This window comes from Miniopterus schreibersii (genome assembly GCF_964146895.1).
Source record: "Miniopterus schreibersii genome assembly, chromosome: 15".
Lineage (NCBI taxonomy): Eukaryota > Metazoa > Chordata > Mammalia > Chiroptera > Miniopteridae > Miniopterus > Miniopterus schreibersii.
The window spans coordinates 20894816-20916203 of NC_138115.1; the positions used below are offsets into that span (position 1 = coordinate 20894816).

At 48.1% G+C, this 21388-nt stretch overlaps 1 protein-coding gene across 1 annotated transcript; it reads left to right on the forward strand.

Annotated features, from left to right (window-relative positions):
- The first annotated feature begins 596 nt into the window (after positions 1–596).
- On the forward strand, positions 597–20416 carry CPNE9 (copine family member 9). The gene is made up of 20 exons (XM_081159380.1): positions 597–794; positions 1313–1353; positions 1471–1517; positions 1626–1729; positions 2211–2247; positions 2756–2832; positions 7149–7212; positions 7326–7429; positions 7648–7752; positions 9303–9344; positions 9666–9741; positions 9853–9906; positions 10312–10373; positions 11212–11258; positions 12180–12361; positions 12626–12753; positions 17173–17275; positions 17924–17981; positions 18357–18430; positions 20009–20416. Exons 1-20 carry the CDS (start codon positions 727–729, stop codon positions 20192–20194), a joined length of 1659 nt encoding a protein of 552 aa, XP_081015506.1. The 5' UTR covers positions 597–726; the 3' UTR covers positions 20195–20416.
- The last annotated feature ends 972 nt before the right edge of the window (positions 20417–21388 follow it).

Here is a 21388-nt window from a genome sequence, read left to right on the forward strand (position 1 = left end):
TTGCACAGTGCTGTTAGCCACCACTTACTGAGCTCTGGCTCTCAATACAAAAGAGGTCATTGGTGTGAGTGCTTAGAGGAAGGAAATAATACCAGCAAACATTTCTTGAGAACTTACTATGTATAATCCCCTGTGCTAAATCCTTCCCATGGATTATCTCGATAAAATTTTACAACATCCTAAGTAGGTGCTGTAATGGCCTTTCTACCAATGAGGAGACTGAGCCACAGAGATGTTGAGTAACTTGCCCAAGGTTGCACAGCCAATGAGAACAAATGTGTAACTCTTCCCATTCGGATACCTAGGCAGGGCTGTAGTGGGAAGGGGCAGAAGCAGATTGTTGAGGGAGAACTCAGAAGAAAGTTCCCAGTCGCCCACCAGGTGCCCCCAAACCTTCAGCACCGTGGACAGGTCTTCAGGAGGCTCCGGTTTTGCCTCAGAGAAAAGCACTGGAAGGACTCTCCCAGGGTGTGGGTTGGAGTTGGGGTCTGGGTAAGGTTCCCGGCTGGCCCGAGGCTGCTCCAATGAGGCGGGGGCCACCCGCAGGGCTGGGCGGGGCCGTGTTGCCTTCTGGAGTCGGTGCCGCGGGCGGCCACAGTCCAGCCGTGAGCGGCGGGAGAGCGCGCAGTGCTGGAGGGAGTGCAGCCACCACCACGGCTGCACCTGAGCCGGCCCCGCCGCTGCCGCTACCCCTAGCTTTCCGCCACGCCGGCCACCCGACCTGCCATGTCTCTCAGCGGAGCCTCTGAGCGCAGTGTCCCGGCCACCAAGATTGAAATTACCGTGTCCTGCCGGTGAGCTGGCCAGCTGGAGAGGGCTTAGGCACTGCCCCAGCCCCAACCGGTTCCGGGGCTCGGCGCGGAAGGGTGCTAGACCCCGGGGGGGGGGGGGGAGAAGCATCTGGGGCAGGAAAATCGTAGATGCAGACTCCGGGTTCGGGAGGGGATTTCCTTGAGCAGCCACATCCGCAAAAATGGGCTCACTCAGCCTGCGGGATCAAGAGATGGGTTGCGGGGATCAGTAGATTCTGGGCCCCAGGAGGACAAAGTTCTGGGGCTAACCCTCATTCCTGGGCCCCTGGAGACAGTGTGGACGTGTTAGCGTCCAGCCTGCAGGGACGCGGTCCTGGGGCTGAGATTTCCGGTGCTGTCCAGGGTGCTAACAACGCAGACTCCCGCGGCATGTAGTAATGAGGACCGGGAGGTGCGATTTGAGCCTCACGCCTCCACCGGGTGCCCAACTCAGGGCAGAGTCGAGGCGGCGGGCTTCAGAATGACCCACCCTCTGTCCGTCTGTCTGTCGCTTTCTCTAGGAACCTGCTGGACCTCGACACCTTCTCCAAGTCCGACCCCAGTAGGCGGCACGAGGACGGGGTGGTGGGGAACTTGGTGTGCGGGTGCGACGGAGGAGCAGGGAGGGGTGCGAACTGACCTGGCGTCCTTCCCTCCCCGCCCCCACTCCCGCCCGCAGTGGTGGTGCTTCACACGCAGAGCCGGGCGAGCCAGGAGTGGAGGGAGGTGAGTCCAAGAATCCTCCTCCAGCCCAGAGGTGCCCCCGGGAATCAAACACCCCCTTGCAGGCCCCAAGCTGACCCTCGGCACCCCCCTTCCCATCCCCCGATCCAGTTTGGACGGACGGAGGTGATCGACAACACGCTGAACCCAGACTTCGTGCGCAAATTCGTCCTTGACTATTTTTTTGAAGAAAAGCAAAATCTGCGCTTTGATGTGTGAGCCCCGCCCAGAATTCTGCTTGGACAGTCCCCCGACCTGGATCCACCCGAAATTCTGGCTGGCCACACCCCCACCTGGCATCCCGACTGGTTCCTCCCCCAGGCCCAGTTCGGTCCCACCCTGAAGTGCCCCACTCTAGTCTTAGCTCCGCCCCCAAGTCTAGCTTGGCCCTACCCTCAGGTCACATCCAATCCAGTTCACTCCCCGAGCCTGGTCCTGCCCACAGCTCTGCTCCCCAATCTAGCTCCACTTCGGTCTAGGTCCCCTACTCCCCCACCCCACCCCCACCCCTGCCCCCAGCAGGCCCCGATTTGGCCTCGCCCTGGCCTGACCCTCTCTGAATTTGGCTCCTACCCTAAAGGAGATCCAGGTTTAATTCGGGTCCACCCACAGTTTTAACCGGCACTCAAAACTCGACCCCTTTACCAGCCTCTCTCCCACGAGCCCCACCCCACCCTGGTTCCACTCTCTTTCCAGGTACAACGTGGACTCCAAAACCAACATCTCCAAACCGGTGAGCTAGCGTCCCCTCGCGGTCTGGGCACACAGGCGGCGCTCAGTGTGTTAAACGACCCTCGTTAGAACCCTCGTACACCTCAACCCCGTCTCGACTTTCTTTGGCCCCAACCCACCTTTCCCGGCCCTCCTTTCCTGCTCCTGCCTCGGTTTCCCACCTGTGCCTCTTACTCACTGCTCCTCTGCCTTCTCGCCGCTGCTGGGTCCTGCAGAAGGTGAGGCTGCCCCCCTGCACGGGGTGGGGAGGGTGGAGGCGAGGGGTGGGCTAGCAACCTGGAGAGCAGCTTAAAATAATGGCAGGACCAAGAAGGGCAACTTGCCAAGGACCCCCTCCCCCCCCATTGTTTAAAGCACCGGTAGGGTGGTGGTCCTTGCTATGTCCCACCTTCTCCAAACACGCTGGGCGTTCCAGCTGGGCTGGGCTGGGCTTTTCTCCAGGGCTGGGCTGGGCTGGGCTTCTGCGCCCCCGTCCCTCCAGGCCTTGCTGACTGCACATCCCGATGCAGGATTTCCTGGGACAAGCGTTCCTGGCCCTGGGAGAGGTGATTGGAGGCCAGGGTAGCCGCGTAGAGCGACCGCTCACGTAAGCTGAACTGGAAGGGGTGAGGGGGGAAGGGTGGGTGCCTCCAAATTCTCCTCCCAAAGACCGCGCTGACTCGGCAGCAGTGGAAGCTGGGCTTTACCCCTGGTCAGGAGCCTTCAATGGTTCCCATCACCCTCGCAGGGAAACTCTAATCTCTAGGATTTTGCTAAAGTCAGTCTCAGGCCTGACATGTCTTCTCTCTCCTCACTCTTTTTCTAAATCTTTCAACCTTTAAGGTTCACTTCCAAGCCCTTCTCCTCCAGGAGGCTTCCACTCACTAAGTCAAGTCCTCTGGAATTTCCATTACGCACTAAATATTTATTAGGACATTTCATATGCCATCCCCTGTGCTAGGCACCAGGGATATATCAATTCCATAAATATTACTGGGCATATACTCTATGCCAGCCACTGTTTAAGGGGCTTAGGTTGTAATGGTGAACGAAACAAAGATTTCTGCTGTAGGGGAGCTTATACTATAGAAGGAGTGGGGGTGAGACTTACAAAATAGACATAATAAATAAGTAAATTACATAATATATTAGAAGACAGTAAGTGCCGTTGGAAAAAGGCTAAGTAGAGCAGAATTAGGGGGACTGAAACAAGATGGTTAAGTAGGCCTCTTGGAGAGGTAACTTTGGAGCAATGGCCTGAAGGAAGTAAGGGAGTGAGCCATGCAGATATCTGGAGGAGGAATGTTCCAGGCAGAGGAAACTGCCAGTGCAAAAGCCTGATATGTTCAAAAGCTGCAAGAAGCCAGTGTGGCTGGAGCCAAGGGAGCAAGGGGGAAGAAAGGAGGAAGTGATGCTGGAGAGTTAACAGTGAGGGCCTTATAGCCACTGTAAGGATCTGAGTTGGGAGACACTGGGGGGTTCTGAGCAGAGAAGTGACATGACCTGACAGTGCTTTCAAAGGACCATGCTGGCTGCTGGATTTAGAATAAATCTTGAGAGGGCAAAGGTAGAAGCAGGGAGCCAACTGGGAGGCTGTTACAGCAATCCAGGGTGGTCGCAGCGAAGGGCGGGGGAGGGGAGAAGTGGCCAGATTCTGGATATATCTTGAAGGTGGAGCTAACAAATTCCTGACGGATTAAATATGGATGTCAGAGGAAAAGAGGAGTCAAGGATGACACCAAGGCCTTTTGCTTGAACAACAGGAATGATTGAGTTGCCATAAACTGAGATGGTTTTTTTTGTTGTTGTTGTTGTTTATTATATCTTTATTGATTTCAGAGAGAGGAAAGGAGAGGGAGAGAGAGATAGAAACATCAATGATGAGAGAGTCACTGATTGGCTGCCTCCTGCACGCCCCCGACCGGGGATCGAGCCCGCAACCCGGGCATGTGCCCCGACCAGGAATCGAACCCCAATCACCTGGATCCTAGGTCGATGTTCAGCCGCTGAGCCACACCTGGCCGGGCTGAGATGGTTTAAAAAATTTAAAAAGTAAGGGAGAAGTACGTCGGTGGAGAATTCAATCAGGAGTTCAGTCTGACTTACTGAATTTCATAATTTTTTTTTAAACATTTTTAAAAAATATATCTTTATTGATTTCAGAGAGAGGAAGGGAGAGGGAGAGAGAGAGACAGAAACATCAATGATGAGAGAGTCACTGGTCGAGCCCGCAACCCGGGCATGTGCCCTGACCGGGAATCGAACCCTGATCGCCTGGATCCTAGGTCGATGCTCAACCTGAGCCATGCCCAGCTGGGCAGAATTTCATAATTTTTATTAGACATCTCAGTGGACAAGACAAATAGGCAAAAAGATACCTGAGTCTTAGATGCTCTTTAAGGTCATAAGACTAGATGAGCTCACAAAGGGAGTGAGGAGAGAGAGAGAGAAGACCAAAGACTGAGACTCCAGGAACTGGGATTAGAAAAGGAGGCTAAAGAGGCATTGATGAAGTAGGGGGAGAACCAAGAGAAGGTGGCGGTGTCCTGGAAGCGAAGGGAGGGGCATGGATCAAGGAGGAGGGAGTGGCCACCATGTCAAATGCCTCTGCAGGCCACACACGGTGAAAATTAGGAATTGGCCATTGGACTTAGCAAGATGGAGGTCACTGTGACTCCGGCAGGCATAGTTTTGAAGAAGAGGACAGATGGAGAGATTTAGAAAAGAGTGAAGAGAGGAATGGCAGTCAGGGGACTGCTCGATGGGTCTTTGCTGAACAGTAGAGGAGAAAAGGAGGGGTGAGGAAAGCGAGGTTAAGAATAGGTTTGCAATTTTTTAACATGAGAAAAATTATACCATATTTGTATGTTAACGGGAATGACCCAATAGAAACTGAAAAACTGACATAAGAAAATGAGGAGGAATTGCTGGAGCGATGTCCTTGTGTAGGTAGGCAAGGGGATGTGGAATGTAGCACACAGCGGAGGGATAAATAGACACGGACAGTCATTTATAGCGATGGTAGGAAGACAGTTGTGTGGGTGAAGATACTGGAGGCAGGGAGGTGTGGTGGTGGGTCTGTGGACAGTATCTTCTGGTTGCTTCAGCCTTGTCAGAAACAAGGTCATTGGCTGAGAGCGAGGGTGGGGGAGGAGGTTTTTCGGGTTTGAGGAGGGTGAAGGAGCGAAACTTCCATCTAGCAGAACTGAAGAGTGAAGGATCTTGGGATGTATAGTATGATTAAGGAAGGACCCTCTTGAGGTTTGTGGTCATGCGTTTAAAATAAGACCAGTTAGAGCTCTGGCTGGGTAGCCCAGTTGATTAGAGCATCGTCCCCATACACCAAGGTTGCGGGTTTGATCCCAGGTCAGGGCACATGCAAGAATCAACCAGTGAATGCAGAAATAAGTGGACAAGTTGATGTTTCTCCCTCTCCCTCTCCCTCTCCCTCTCCCTCTCCCTCTCCCTCTCCCTCTCCCTCTCCCTCTCCCTCTCCCTCTCCCTCTCCCTCTCCCTCTCCCTCTCCCTCTCCCTCTCCCTCTCCCTCTCCCTCTCTCTCCCTCCCTCTCTCTCTCAAATCAGTAAGTAAGAAGTTTTTAAATGAGACCAGTTAGCATGATTATATGTTTTCCTCTGGCCATATTCAGTTGCATAGGTGTAGTATAGGTTAGGCAGAGAATTGGATTTAACTAGGGCTGTGGGTCTGCCAAATAAGTATATTGAAGTGAGAGAAGGGCAAGGGAAAAGGGTAGGATGCAAGTTGGCGATTATTATAATCATTGACTGGAATTCACATTGGGTGAGGTGGTAAGAGAGAACATCAAGGAAGCGAAAAACAGTGAGAAGGCAGTAGGATTGGTGACTGTCCTGGATGTGCAGGTGAAGAATCCCTGTACTCATTACACTTATCTTTTTAAAGCACAAAAAGTCAGAGATTGAAGAGGCCAAAGAATCGGTTCAACATTCTTATTTTAAAGATGGGGAAAATCACATAGCTAGTTAGAGCCAGGACTTGAACCCAGAACACTCGTGACCTAGTTTTCTCTCTCCCATACTTGGGATGCTTTTGAAGATCAGGGTTCACAGGTCCATATCAACAAGGTTCCTGACTGCTTGGAAACCCAAGGCAAGTTGGGGATGGGTGTCCTGGTATGCACCCTTCATGCACATGCGTCAGGAGAGGTTAAAGCTTCCCTTGACTTTTTTATTTCACTCTTCACAGACTTTGGAAAGCACAGCATCTTTGACTTAACAAACCAGCCCTTTGCTCCAGGTCTGGATAGAAATTCCTCTACCTCATTCAGGACTGCTACATCACACTCTACTTGCCTGTTGGCTTTGACATCCTGCCTACCCCTGGAAGCTCCCTGAGGGTAGGGTCTAGCAGGGCTGGAGCATGCCAGCTGACAAATTCATACCTAGCACAGTGTCTGGCATATAGTAGATACCAGGGTCTGCTTTGAGAAATATAACCACCTTCGTGTCTGTGCTCATTCAGATCTCTTCACAGCCCTGAGAGGTGGGCATGATTCTCCTCGCGGTCTGGGCACACAGGCATCACTCAGTGTGTTAAATGACCCTCTTTAAAACCCCCGTACACCTCATTTCATAGAAGAAAGAGCTAGGGCCCAAACAAAGGAGGAATAACTTGCCCGGAACTCTAAATCCTATGTCTTTCCCATGCTACCATTATGAGATGTCCACAAAGGGTATATCAACCCCATACTTCCAGACTATAGACCCCTCCCCAGTCAAAGTTAAGCCCTTCCCCACTAGGAGCCACTCAGGACAGAAGGGTACACACTTGGGACTGTCAGTAAATGGCAAATTGAATCCCTTAGCCCACCAACCCAATCCCAGATTGGCCACCCCAATCCGTGTTGCCTACTCTCCCCCTCACAAAGAGGCTTTTTCTGCTTCCAGGGGTGTACCAGGCAAGAAGTGTGGGACCATATTGCTGACTGCAGAGGAGCTTAGCAATTGTCGGGTTAGTAAGGGCCACATGCTAGACCCAGGAGGCTTGCTTCTCTCCCCAAACTCCCTTTAGTGGGCTGTCTGAGGCTATGGGAAATATGAGGTCATTAGCCCCTTCATTCCTAGGACATTGCTACTATGCAGATGTGTGCAAACAAGCTGGACAAGAAGGACTTCTTTGGGAAATCAGACCCCTTCCTTGTGTTCTACAGGAGCAATGAGGATGGCACGTGAGTCATTACCATCTCCAGTGGCACCCGCCTCCCCCGCTGTGACCATGAGCCCATTAGGGCTCTTAGGCTGGGCATCTTAGACTCCACCAGAACCTGAGTCCAGCACACAATATGTGCTTAACAAGTGGGAGAATCCCAGAAATCTCCAAGAGTAAGAGGCACTCTCTTTGGGCTCAGTTCCTACCCAAAGTTTTAATCCTCTTGCTCCTCTCCAGGTTCACCATCTGCCACAAGACAGAAGTTGTTAAAAATACACTGAACCCTGTGTGGCAGCCCTTCAGCATCCCTGTGCGGGCACTATGCAATGGAGACTATGACAGGTCTGCTTCAGCATAAGTTAGGGACTAAGAAGACAAGGGCATGAGAGTGGGGCCCCAGAATGATGGTAGAAGGGTCATAATAGTGTTGGAAGATCCTGCTCAGTGAGACACAGTTTTGGACATGGAGATGAGTGGATGGGGAAGCAGATGGATAGCCACATGGATGGGTAGGTAGATGGATGGACGGACGGACGGATGGAAGGGCAAATGAACAAATGAATGAAAAGATACATGGATGAACTGTTAGATGGATGTATAAACTGGCGAATGGATGGATGGGTGTTATAAGAGGATGATTGGTGGACAGAGTGGGGAGATAGATAAATGGATAAGTGAACTGATGGCTGGATTAATGGATGGATGAGTGAATGGATGAATGGATGGCTAGCCAGATGAGAGACTGGTGGGGTGGATGGCTAGAGAGGGGTTACTGGAAAAGCAGGAGGATAAGTAGGTGGAGTGACAGGTAGATTGATAGGTGAACAGATGAATGGATGGTAGATGGATGGCTGGATTAGTTGATGGATGAGTATAAAGTAGATGAATAGGCTGACCATATGAACTAATAAATGGGCAATATGAAGATAGGTGGGTGGGTGGAAGGATAAATGGGCATATAAATGGTTATAGATGAATGGAATATCAGATGGACAGATATCAGATGGTCCGGTGTTTGGTTGGGTAGATGAATGGACAGACAGATGGATGCTTGTATACATCAATGAGTCAGTGAATGGCTGAATATATAGTTAGATGGATGGACAAAGATAGGAATTAATATGTAATTGGACTGGCAAATGTATGGGTAAATGGGTGGCTATATGTATAGATAGATGGTTGAATAGACTGCCACATAGATAGATGGACATATGGGGATGACTCAGGCATAGTAGTTAAGAACAAGGTCTTTGGAACCAGGATGTCTGAGTTTAATCTCAGCTCAGTTATGATCCTTAGTCAAGTTACTGCTTTTTTTGTACCTCAGTTTCCTTATCCAAAACGTAAGAATAGCCCGGCCAGCTTGGCTCAGCGGTTGAGCATCGACCAGGAGATCAAGGTTTGATTCCCAGTCAGGCCACATGCCTGAGTTGTGGGCTTGCTCCCCAGCAGGGGGCATGCAGGCAGCAGCGAATCAGTGACTCTCTCATCACCGATGTTTCTATCTCTCTCTCTCCCTCTCCCTTCCTCTCTCTGAAATCAATAAAGACATTTTTTTTTTAAAAAAAGTAAGAATAATAGTACTTTATAAGGTGGTTGATAAATGAGACAATCTGTGAAAGTGCTGGGAACAATGCTTGGAATATAGTAAGACTCAGTAAGTGGTAAAGAATAGCAACAGTGGTACAAATAGCAGTAGTAATAGTAGTGGTGGTAGTGGGTATTGTGCATGGACTGATGAATGAATAGATAGGATGGGTGGACGAATGGGAGGAACACTGATGGAAGGACTTACGGGTGGATGGGAAGATAATTTGTGTACGGTAAGGAAGTGGGAGTGTCTCTAAGATGTATCGTACACACCCAGCCTATCTTTATCTTTTGCATTTCAGAACAGTGAAGATTGATGTGTATGACTGGGACCGGGATGGAAGGTAGAACTGCCCTCTCCTGTCCTGAATCCAAACAGTTCTCTATAATATGTAATGCATTCACTGGCACCCTCACCGCGGCTTTGGGAATCAGGAAGGGTGATGATAGATACCAGGACCTTGGGTACAACCAATTCTCTCAGTTGTCTCTCTAGTACAGTCTCTTCCCTTCTCTTTTTCTTAGCTTGGCCACTCTTCTGGCCCCAGCCCCAATGCCCTGCAGCCCAAGTAGAGGCAGGGGATAGTGAGAATAAAAGGCTGTTTTTTAGGGCTGGCTCCAATACAGCAGCAGCTGCTGCTCACCCACCCCTGGCTTCATTGCAGCCATGACTTCATTGGTGAGTTCACCACCAGCTACCGGGAGCTGAGCAAGGCCCAGAACCAGTTTACAGTGTATGAGGTGAGAGATCCAGCCTTGCCCAGGTTGCCCAGGCCCTCCCTCCATCCCAGTGTGCTCTGTCTGTAGTTCCCTCCCTCTGTTCCCACCATCACTATTATCTTCCTCACTTAGGTACTTAACCCTCGGAAGAAATGTAAGAAGAAGAAATATGTCAACTCAGGAACTGTGAGTGCTCCCTGGAGCTCTGACCCTCCCTGAATCCTTCTGTGTCTATCTCCATTGACACAGCATGACAAATGTTGGGGGTACTGGAAGGCTGTGGGCACAGATTACTTGGATTAGTACTGTTGGGCACAAAGTGGCACCATTAAGTTTTTCTCTTTTTTCCTCAACTGTGGAATTTTTTTTATCTCTACTCTTTTGTAGAATTTTTTTTAAAAAACCTAAACTGTATTTCCCAATTTAATATACTTTTAGAAATCCAAATATGTTTCTGACAGCTTTCCCTTTTTGCCCTTTCTGAAACTGAACAAGGTGAGACAGGGTATGGCAGGGGGTGGCATCATGTGTCCCTTCTGCTACCCCAACTGTCCTTTCCAAAGTAGCAGGGCTGCCTCTTCTGCCCCACAGGTGACGCTCCTCTCTTTCTCTGTGGACTCTGAATTCACTTTCGTCGATTACATCAAAGGAGGGTGAGTCACAGGCCAACCTCTGGGCTAAAACAACCAGTTCCCCCCAGTTCTGTGCCTTAGTTTTCTTATTCATGAATTGTCAGGGTCCAATGAGATCATGAAGATAAACTTTAAAACACTTGGCAAACTATAAAGTGCTCTGTAAAATGCATGGTGTTGCCAGTTTTAGTTCTCTCCCTGAGACTTCATCAGGAGTTGATGAGGATTGGCCTGGATTCCAAGATAGAGATAAGAGTTCACCTCCCCAGGAAGCTTCCAGACCCCCCTGAAGTTATGGCTGCAATGAGGCCATGGATGGATGAGCAGCAGCTGCTGCTAGCTTGGAACCAGTCCTAAGATTCCAGACCAGTGGTCTTCAAAGGTCGCCCCAGTACTACCAGTGGGACCCATACAAAAGTTATGGCCAGGCAAGACGGAGAGGTCACAAAAGTGGGAAAAACCAAGCAGACTATAGGGACATTCTGCTTGGTTCAGTGGAGGCAGGCAGACCTGGGAAAGATGCTTTGCTTCTCTGATCCTCACTTTTCTCCTATGTAAAGTGGAGATGTTACTTACTACTTCAGGGCTATAGTAAAGGTTAAGTTAAATTACATGTAATACACTGTCACACAGTAGGCATTTAATTCTGCTACCTGAAGTGTGTTCCATGGACCAGCAGCATCTCCGTCACTTGGCAGTTTGTTAGAAATGTAGAATCTCAGGTTCCATCTAGACATCCAGATCAGAATCTATATTTTAACATGACCCCCAGGTGGTTTGTATGCACACTAGTGTTTGAGAAATCCTAGAATAAAAAGTATTAGTCCCTCACTTCTCAATCCATCTACTTCCCTGACAGGACCCAGCTGAACTTCACAGTAGCCATTGACTTCACAGCTTCTAATGGTGAGGCTTGGTTCGGGCAATGGGATATGGAGGAAGTCCTTAGGATTGGCCTGGATTCCAAGATAGGGATAAGAGTTCACTTCCTCAATAAGCCCAGGCTTGAAGCAAAGCCCAGCCAGGCTGGTCCTGGGCAGGAGTGTTGGGGGGAGATTACTGGGTATAAGGGAGGGCAGAAGGCACAGGAAAATAGGTGAGTAAATGGATCAAGAAAATTGAAAGGATAGATAGCTCAAGAAGTGGGTAAGTAAATGAATGAATGGGAGAGAATAGGGGTGTAAGGAGAGATGGATAGATGAATGGGTGGTGAGTGATGACTGGACTGGTATACAGATGAACAGAGAGGGTAGATGGGTTGGTGAGTGAGGACAGTAGGATGCATGGATGAGTATGTGGGTGGACAAATGGACAGATGTTTAAATTGGGGGCAAAAATGGGTAAGTAGATGAGGAATGAATGAGTGGACAGGTGGATGGATCCATGTGAGGATAGACAGGCAGGTGAATAAATGGAATGGGTAGGGATGAATGGGTGGGTGGGCAAAAGAATATGGCTGGATGGATGGAAGGAAAAGGAAGAGAAATGGCAGGTGGACAAGTAGATGGATGGATGGATGGATGGATGGATGGATGGATGGATGGATGGATAAGAGAAAGGAAAGGCAGATGGATATAGGTGGACAGGTCGACTGATATATGGATTTATGCCAGCGGATGGGTGAATGTGTGGGTAGATGGATAAATATAAGGGTTGGTGAGCAGACAGATGGATAATTGAATATATGGATGATTGGGTAAAGTAATAAGGGAGTACACCGGTAAAGAGTGGATGAATGGATAGATGAACGGATGCATACAAGGATAGGCAGATGAACAGATGGATGAGCAAGGTGGCCACAAGGCTGAGGCTCCTGTGTCCCTACAGGGAATCCCCTGCAGCCCACCTCCCTGCACTACATGAGTCCCTACCAGCTCAGCGCCTATGCCATGGCCCTCAAGGCAGTGGGAGAAATCATCCAGGACTATGACAGTGACAAGCTCTTCCCAGCCTACGGCTTTGGGGCCAAGCTGCCCCCAGAGGGACGGATCTCCCATCAGTTCCCCCTGGTATAGTATGGGCCAGAGCCTACACTCCATGCCCTGGCACCCAAGTTGACAAATTTCTTCTATTTACATTTCTTCTAAGGGTCATGGACCTGCAGAGGAGCAGGAAGCTGTGATAGGGTAGAAGAGCATGGAGGGGGAGCAGTGCTGGAGTTTGGAGGGGAGCATGAAAGAGTGTGATGGAAAAAAGAAGAAGTGAGCTGGGATCAGAGCACTACTGGGTATACCCTGCATGGGCTCAGCCCAGCAGGGCATCTTTCCTGACAGAACAACAATGATGAGGACCCCAACTGCGTGGGCATTGAGGGCGTGCTGGAGAGCTACTTCCAGAGCCTGCGCACAGTGCAGCTTTACGGGCCCACCTATTTTGCTCCAGTCATCAACCAGGTGGCCAGGTAAGGTAACCAGATGGGGTTTAAGGAGAATGAGGGGACCCAGACAGGGAACCGACTTCCCAAGGATAGTTAGGACCACTCTTAGTGAACTTGGGCTGTGGGGAGAGGGTGAAAGTTTGTGTTAGCCAGCCTTTGGTATAAAGAGGTTATAAAATGCCTTATCCTGGGTCAGAGACAGTATCAGCAAACTACCCCAGCTCCATTCCCTGGGAAAAACTGAAGCCTCAAGTTTGGGGAAAAGAGAGCAAGGCCTATAGCACAACAGTTAAGTCACAAGCTTTGGCATCAGATCTGGGAGTGACCCTGTTTCCACCACTCACTAACCATGTGATTTATGCAATTTAGCCTCTCCAAGCCTCCATTTCATCCTGTAAATGGGTGTAGTAATGGATGTAACAATAGCTCTTTCTTTACAGGGTTATTGGGAAGTTACAATTAAACAACAATGTAAGAATTATTAACACAAAGCCCTGGCTGGGTAGCTAAATTGGTTAGAGAGGTTGTGCCAATATGCCAAGGTTGCAGGTTTAGTCCGCGGTCAGAGTACATACAAGAAGCAGCCAATGAATGCATAAATAAGTGGGACAATAAATTGATGTTTCTCTCGCTCTCTCTAAAATCAATAAACACACACATATCGACAGCCTTTTCCTTATGCATCCATAACTGCAGTTAAATTACATGTAATATTCCACTACTGATTTTTTCATTTCATATTGGAGCCTGACATATTCTTTAGTTGTTATTCAACAGACTTCTTAATATTATCTTGGGCAAGTTCACTGATCCATTCATTCATTCATTCATTCATTCATTCGATAAACATTAAGAACAGGGGCAATGTAACAGGAATGTAGGATGTGGAGTCAGGGTAGCTCACACACCTGCTCTACCACTCACTCGCTCTAAGACTTTGGGCGAGGCTCTTAACCTCCCTGTGCCTCTTTCCTCAGTTGTACAATGGGGATAATAATATCCACATCACAGGGTTGTGAAGACTAACTAAATACTAAATTAATATCTGTCAAGCACTTAGAACAGTTACTGTCACATCATAAGTGCTGTAGGTGTTAGCTATTACTGTTACTATTATTATAGTTATTACTATTCAAAGGGCATCTGCTGTGTGCTCAGTTCTCTGCTGGGGCACTGGAGACTCACAGATGAATCAGATCTAGTCTCTGCCCTTGGGAGCTCCCGCCTTGGTGCAAGAGACAGAAATATAAATAAATCATTACCTTCTGTAGGCCAGAGCTTCCCAGACTTTTCCAGCAAGTCGCCTGTCAGCAAAGGCAAGCGACTGCTTCCCCCAGGGGAATCTGGGGGCACAGCTGAAGGCAGCCAGACTGAAAATGTCTTTGAAGTCCCTATATTTCATTTTAAAAATTCATACAAGTTTTATATTCTTCTCACACTGTGTCCATGTTTGCTTTAATTTAGGGGGAAAAACGTGTTTTAAGTGTACATAGAGTGATCTAGCTTTATCCACAAGATCAATACACTAGAATGGATGCTCCAGGTATTGCCTTTGCACAGAAGCTGCCCCTCTAGGCACACAAGCTGGTACCCAAATGGGTGTGAGAGCCTGTTAGGAAGGGCACGTAGCCCACCTCAGTGGGCAGTATCCTAGAGGCCAGAGGGAGAGAAGGGGAGGATATGACCTAGTCTGAGAAGCCCAAGGCAGCCTACTCAGGAAGGGTACTGCCAGGCTGGGTCAGAGGGCAAGCGGACCTTTATCAGAGAAGAGAGTAGAGTAGGCCTGACAGAAGGACCACATGTGGAAAGCACAGAGGCGTGAAGGGACAAGCTCAGGGAAGAGTGAACAGTATACTAGGACCAGAATGTGCCTTGTATGTGGAATGGAGGAGTATCCAAAGAACAGCCTGGGAATGGAGAGAGGGCATCAAGAGCTCAGGCTTTAGGCTCAGTTAGTCAAGCATGGGATTGGACCATGACTTCACCATCCCTTGGGGATGCTACTTAATGTCTCTGAACTTCAGTTCTCTCATTTTTTTTTTTAAATCTGTCTTTAGTGATTTCAGAGAGGAAGGGAGAGGGAGAGAGACAGACAAACATCAATGATGAGAGAGTTGTTGGTCAGCTGCCTCCTGCACGCCCCCTACTGGGGATGGAGCCCACAGCCTGGGCTTGTGCCCTGACCAGGAATAGAGCTGCAATCTCCTGGATCATAGGTTGGTGCTCAACCACTGGGCCACACTGGCCGGGCCAGTTCTCTCATTTTAAAAATAGGAATAAAAATGTGCCTACCTCACAGAATGGTGGTAAGGGTTAAATTAGATTATGTATGTCAAGAGTGCATCTGGGATCACAGATGACTTCATTTTTTTCCACCCAGTAGCCAAGTGGGGCACAGACTGGCTTCCCCCAGCCAGTCACCCATCTCAGAGGTCTAAATGGCCTTGGTAATGTGAAGTATCTACAGGGAGCCACAAGTGTACCTCTCATGCCCCCAAACCCTTCCATGCCTCCCACTGCCCCTGGCTCACAAATCCCTTCATGTGTGGGCCCTCACCCACTGCGCCAGCATCATCTCTCTTCTGTAGTCCTACATATACCACCTAGAACATACATCTTGGTTTGCACATGCAAACCTCTCTCTGGAACACTTTCTCCTTTACCTCCCCCCCCCCCACACACACACCTTCATCTGGCTAACTTGTACTCATTTTTCAGGACTTAGGTTAGATGTCATGTCCTCAAAGCCCTAACCTCAGTGCATCATAATGATCTAAGCATTCATCTCCCCAGGACAATACCCTATTCTCTATTGCATGCTCAGCATCACGCTTGGTGCCTGCCACATAGCAGGTGTGCAATGGTACTTGTAAAACAAGTGATAGGAAATGGGACCGGTCCAGGCCTATGAAGAGGCTGTGGCCAGAATTCAGAAAGGGAGCAGGGGCTGCTAAGAAAGATTCTAACCTAATCCTACCCTAGGCGCTGGGTAAACTGAGCCATAGCTACCTGAATTCTCCACCATGCCTTCCTCTGATTTTTTAAAAATTAGGCTTAAATGCCAGCACAGTCCAATAGAACTTGCTGCAATGATAAAAATGTTCTATATCTGTGATGTCCAATATGGTGGCTACCAGCCACATATGGACACTGAACACTTGAAACGTAGCTAGGGTGAACAAGGAACTAAATGTTTAATTTTATTTAACTTAATTCATTTAAATTTCAATAACTACTTGTGGCTAGGAACTACTTTATTGATAGTGTAGTTCCATCCTTTCCAACCCACACAGGGACTGAGACTGGATATCAAGAGACCTGGGTCTGCCATGACCTTTGTGCTCTCTCAAGGTCTTGTTTTTCTTATATGTAAAATAAGGGGACTGGACTCAATTACTTCTGAAGTCCTTTTCAGATGGAAAAATCTTGGATTCAAAGATTGATGGGCTCAGCTGGCGTGGCTCAGTGGTTGAGCATCAACCTATGAACTAGGAGGTCATGGTTTGATTCCTGGTCAGGGCACATGCCCAGGTTGCAGGCTTGATCCCCAGTGGGGGGCATGCAGAAGGCAGCTGATCAATGACTCTCTCATCATTGATATTTCTATCTCTCCCTTTCCCTCTCTTTGAAATCAATTTTTAAAAAGAGGTTATCTCTAATAATCTCTTATATATATATATATATATATAAAAATGATGGAAAGAGAAGGAAAAGGAGTTCTGGGAGCAGCAATTACACTGGCTGATGACCCAGCAGCTCAGGAAATGGGATATGTTCAGCCAAGGGAGAAGGGAGTAAGGCGAAATAGGTGAGAAGAGAGAAGAATGGAGGCCTTCAGCCTTTGGTCATGCTCTCGTATAAATACCAAAATCTTTCCACCTCAGCCACATGGTTCATTCTGCTTTCCTCACTTTCTGGGCTCCAGACAGGGTGGGCTTCCTTCAGTTGCATCACAGGACTTTTGTCCATGCTGTTCCTTCTGCCTAGAATGATCCCCCCTTCATTTAGCCTCTTCTTTATCCTCAAACACTGTTTCCTTAAATAAGCCTCAATGACCTGGACTATGTCATGATCCCCTACTAAACACTGTCACAGCAGTGTCCCTTTCTATCACAGCACTCGTCACAAGTGTAATTTTATACATATTTCAGTGATATTGAATCAATGTCTGCCTCCCATTGAGAGGACTGGGATAGATTTGCTTTTTCTCATGATGTACCTTTAGTGCCTAACACGGAACCTACCATAGTAAGTGATCCACAAATGTTACTGTAAGGATGGCAGGCAGGGAGAGGCAGCCAGGTCTGGGGAGGGAGTATGAGCTCCAGAAGCCCCAGTCCTTGCCTGCTAATTACACACTGACTGTGGAAGCTCTAGGAGTGGGGTGTTCCCGTTGGCCTCTCTGGGCTTTCAGCTGGATTCTGTTCTTGGCCTCTCACCCAGGGCTGCAGCCAAGATCTCTGATGGTTCCCAGTACTATGTTCTGCTCATCATCACCGATGGAGTCATCTCTGACATGACACAGACCAAGGAGGCTATTGTCAGTGTGAGTCTGAGGAGGAGGGCTTGGCAGGGAAGGGCCACTATTAATAACTGTGAAGTAGTTGAGATTTTAATTTAATATTAATTTAAATTAAATTTAGCCTAAATTAATTAAATAATAATTGTGAAGGGGTTTAAAGCTAACAATTTAGTGTGCCAGTTTCGTGGATGCTGGCAGAAGACACAATATTCATGAATCAGGGACAAAGAACTTTGTTATTCCCAGCAATAGCAGTAGCTTGAGTATCAGCATTTTCTCTTATTCTCTAAGCCCCAATTCCCACAAGATGATGTTAAGAGGGCCAAGTGACACCTGCATCCAGTCAGTTGCATTATAGGAGAGAAACCCTGAGCTTAGGGGACCCCTATCTTTTATAATGGGCAGTAAGCATGCCTGCCCTTTGTTCCAGTGTGAGACTTTATTATACTGGACATTAAACAAATGTGCCCTTTGCTCTAAAGAAAGACACTATATCTTTCAAGGCTGTATGATATGCAGACATCCTTGCAAAAATAGTCTGGAACAAAAGAAATCAGTGCCTCTGCTTGCAAGATGTGCAGAAATGTAACACATGCACAGAGAACTGCTCTCAACAGTCACCTCCCTTATTATGGCTACTCACCCCGGCCATTCACCTTCTTTCCTTCACAGGCCTCCTCACTGCCCATGTCTATTATTATTGTTGGTGTGGGACCAGCTATGTTTGAGGGTGAGTAGGATGGGGGTGTCCATGAGTAGAACCAAGAGTTGGGGAAAACAGGGGAGAATCTGGGCACCCAGGCCTACCTCCCAAAAAAGAGGATGGATGCCTATGTTAGACCTTGGCCAAGTCACAGACCTTTTCTGGACCTGTTTCCTCATCATAACCAAGACTGTTGATCTGAATACTTCCCTCTTGGGATTCCTGGGAGGGTGGAATTTGTGGGAAGGCATAACAATAATGCCATAACAATGCCCAGTATTTGTAGGACTTTGACAGCCATTAGACGTTCTCATGTTCACTCCAAAGGGGATCTAAGAGGGAGGTGGGCAGCATGGGTTGGTGTGGGAAAGGTCAATCAGTTGAGGGGTGTCTTTTTTGCAGCAATGGAAGAGTTGGATGGTGATGATGTGCGCGTGTCCTCTAGGGGACGCTATGCTGAGCGGGACATCGTTCAGGTAGACTTGACCAGGGAAAGGAAGTCATGGTGGGAAGGAGAAGCTAAGGTGGCAGATACTCTACCTTCTGCCTTCTTAATCATACACCTTTCACCCCTCACTCTTTCAGCCTTCCTGCTTTCATTGAACAAACTCTTTGTGAGAAACAGGCAGGTTGATGTAGCCATTGTGGATCCATAGTATACAAGACCCCCAAGGCCCCTGCCATCTAATGGAGGCAACCAATAATAATCACATAGCTAAATATCTCATTAGATTGTGATAAGTGCTCCAGAGGAACAGCAAATGCCACTATGAGCGCCTATAACAGGGACCTGTCTTAGGTAGGATAGTCAGGGAAGGCTTCTATGACGAAATGACATTTGGGCTGAAACCTAAACCTGTAAGTATTACAGGCAGAGGAGCAGCATGAAGGAAGGCCCTGAGGCTGAGAAGAATTGGCCCAATCATGGAAAAGGCAAGATGCCAGGGTAGCAGGATCACAGTGAGTAAGAGAAAGGGGAAGCCAAGGCTTTGCTGATCATGGTGAAGAGTTGGGGTTTTGTTCTTTAAAAGTTGGAAAGCTCTTGACCGATTTTACCAGGGAAGTGAGATGGTCAGACTTCCATTTTAAAAGGATCTCTGCTTCATGGAGGGTGGACTGCAGCAGGGTGAGAAAGAAGGGAGGTAGAGCCATTAGTGAAGAAGCCTTTAAGTAGCAGTGATAAGAGGATAGGGATCTGGAGGGAATAGAAGCAGTGAGGATAGAGAGAAGCAGCAGGTTCAAAAGGTTATTTAAGAGAAATTTTACAACTGACTATCTGATTAAATGGTGATGGAGAGTGAGGGGGGATGATTCTGTTTTCTAGCTTGATCAACTAGGTGAGTAATAGTCCCATTAACTGGGAAGGGGAAAGCTGAAGGAGGAACAGATTTGGCAGAAAGGGTTAGAATTCAGTTGTGAACACACTGGATTTGAGGTATCTAACACAACTGAATGGAGATGTGATACAGGCAACTAAATATGTGCTTCTGGACCTTTAAGAAGAGGCTAGGAATGAATATATAAATTTGGGAGTCACCAGGGAACAGTTATTAAAGTGATGAAAATGTACAAAATCACCCAGGAAGAGAACTGAGAGAGAAGGAACCATGTTTAGAGATAAGATAGAACCCAGAGGAATGAGGGGAGGGGAGCTTATCCAGAAAGGTAGGAGAAATCCAGCAGTGTGGTGTGTCAAGAGTGGGATGTGTCCAGGAAGATTATCATCAAATGTAACGGAAAGAGAAGCAAGACAAGGATTTACAGTTACTACCCATTGGACCAAGTTAGGAACATGGGGCTGTTGACAACAATACCAAAAGCCCAAAAGCAGTTTCAGTAGACTGCGTGAAGCCAAACTGGAGTGAATTGAGAGTGAATAGAGGTGGAAAAAAAAATAAATGGGTGGAGAAAAAGCAAAAGTAGAAAGCCTTCCAGGATAGGGGGATATTTGGAAAGAGATGTTAGGGGTCAAAGAGGAAGCCTCTCTACTGCCCCTCTTCCCCACTGCCCTCTCCTGGCCACCACTCACACCTGATTATCTGTGCCTGTCCTAGTTTGTCCCATTCCGAGACTATGTCGACCGATCAGGGAACCAGGTGCTGAGCATGGCCCGACTAGCCAAGGATGTGCTGGCGGAGATCCCGGAGCAGCTGCTGTCCTATATGCGCACCAGGGACATCCAGCCTCGCCCCCCACCCCCTGCCAACCCCAGCCCAAGCCCAGCTCCAGAGCAACCCTAAGGAGCCTACTTATCCAATGCCTACAATTTGTCCACCTGCTTACCCACTGCTTCTGCTGAAAGCCAGAGGCACCTGGAACCCGGAACTCACTGGGAGGCCAGCTTGGAGGAGCAGTGCTGGATGGTCAAGTCCTCTACCCCCTCACCCACAGAAAGGCCTGGCACTGTCACCACCTCCCTGCCTTCATGCCAATAATAAAGCTGATAATAATAATTACTCCACCTCTGTCTCATGGGTCTTGGAGAGGGAGACTAGGGGACCCAGGGCCTGGCACCACACGAAGAGGAGGGAGCAGAGACTGCTTCAGCTTGGGTTTATCCCCATCCTAATATACAATCATCCAATAATTTCTTCAGACACTCTACAAACACTTTCAGAAGTGATAAATAAAACTGTGTGCATGTTTTTGCTGAGAGCAGAGAGAGGCCATAACTTTCATCAGACTCTTAAAGGGGTTCCTGACCTCAAAAAGGGTCAGCTTTAAGATGACTGTATTTGAGTATTCACTACATATCACATACTATGCTAGGTGATTTATAAGCATCATCTATTTAATCCTCACAATACTGTGAGGTAGGCACTATATTTTATCTCCATTTTACAAACGAGGAAACTGAGGCTCAGAGAGATCAAGTCACTTATTGAAAATAATTTATCAGTCTGACTCCAGATCCCAAGATCTTAACAACCAAACATCTTCCGGAAGTGTTGATTTTATTAAGATGGGTTTTGTTTTTTGTGGTTTGTTTGTTTGTTTGTTTATTTAATTTCAGAGAGAGGAAGGGAGAGAGATAGAAACATCAATGAGTCATTGATTGGCTGCCTCCTGAACGCCCCCTGCTGGAGATCCAACCAGGGCATGTGCCCTGAACCACCATCTCCTGGATCATAAGTTGATAGTCAACCGCTGAGCCTCACAGACTGAGCAAGATGGGGTTTTTTTTGGAAGACACTGTATACAAAAACATACATTACAGTGGGTCAAATGCAAGGTTTGCATTAACATAAAATAGAAGTTTTCAGATCCTTTGGGCTTTGCCCCAGAATCCTGAAAGACCCTTTCTCACTCCTCTTTGATGGCAAAACTGGAAAGGCTCAGCGACAAGCATGTTTAATAAGTGGACACTCCCTGGCACCAAAATTCTCCAAAGCCCCCAAGAACTGCTCATAAAGCTTTGGAGCTGCGTTTTACAA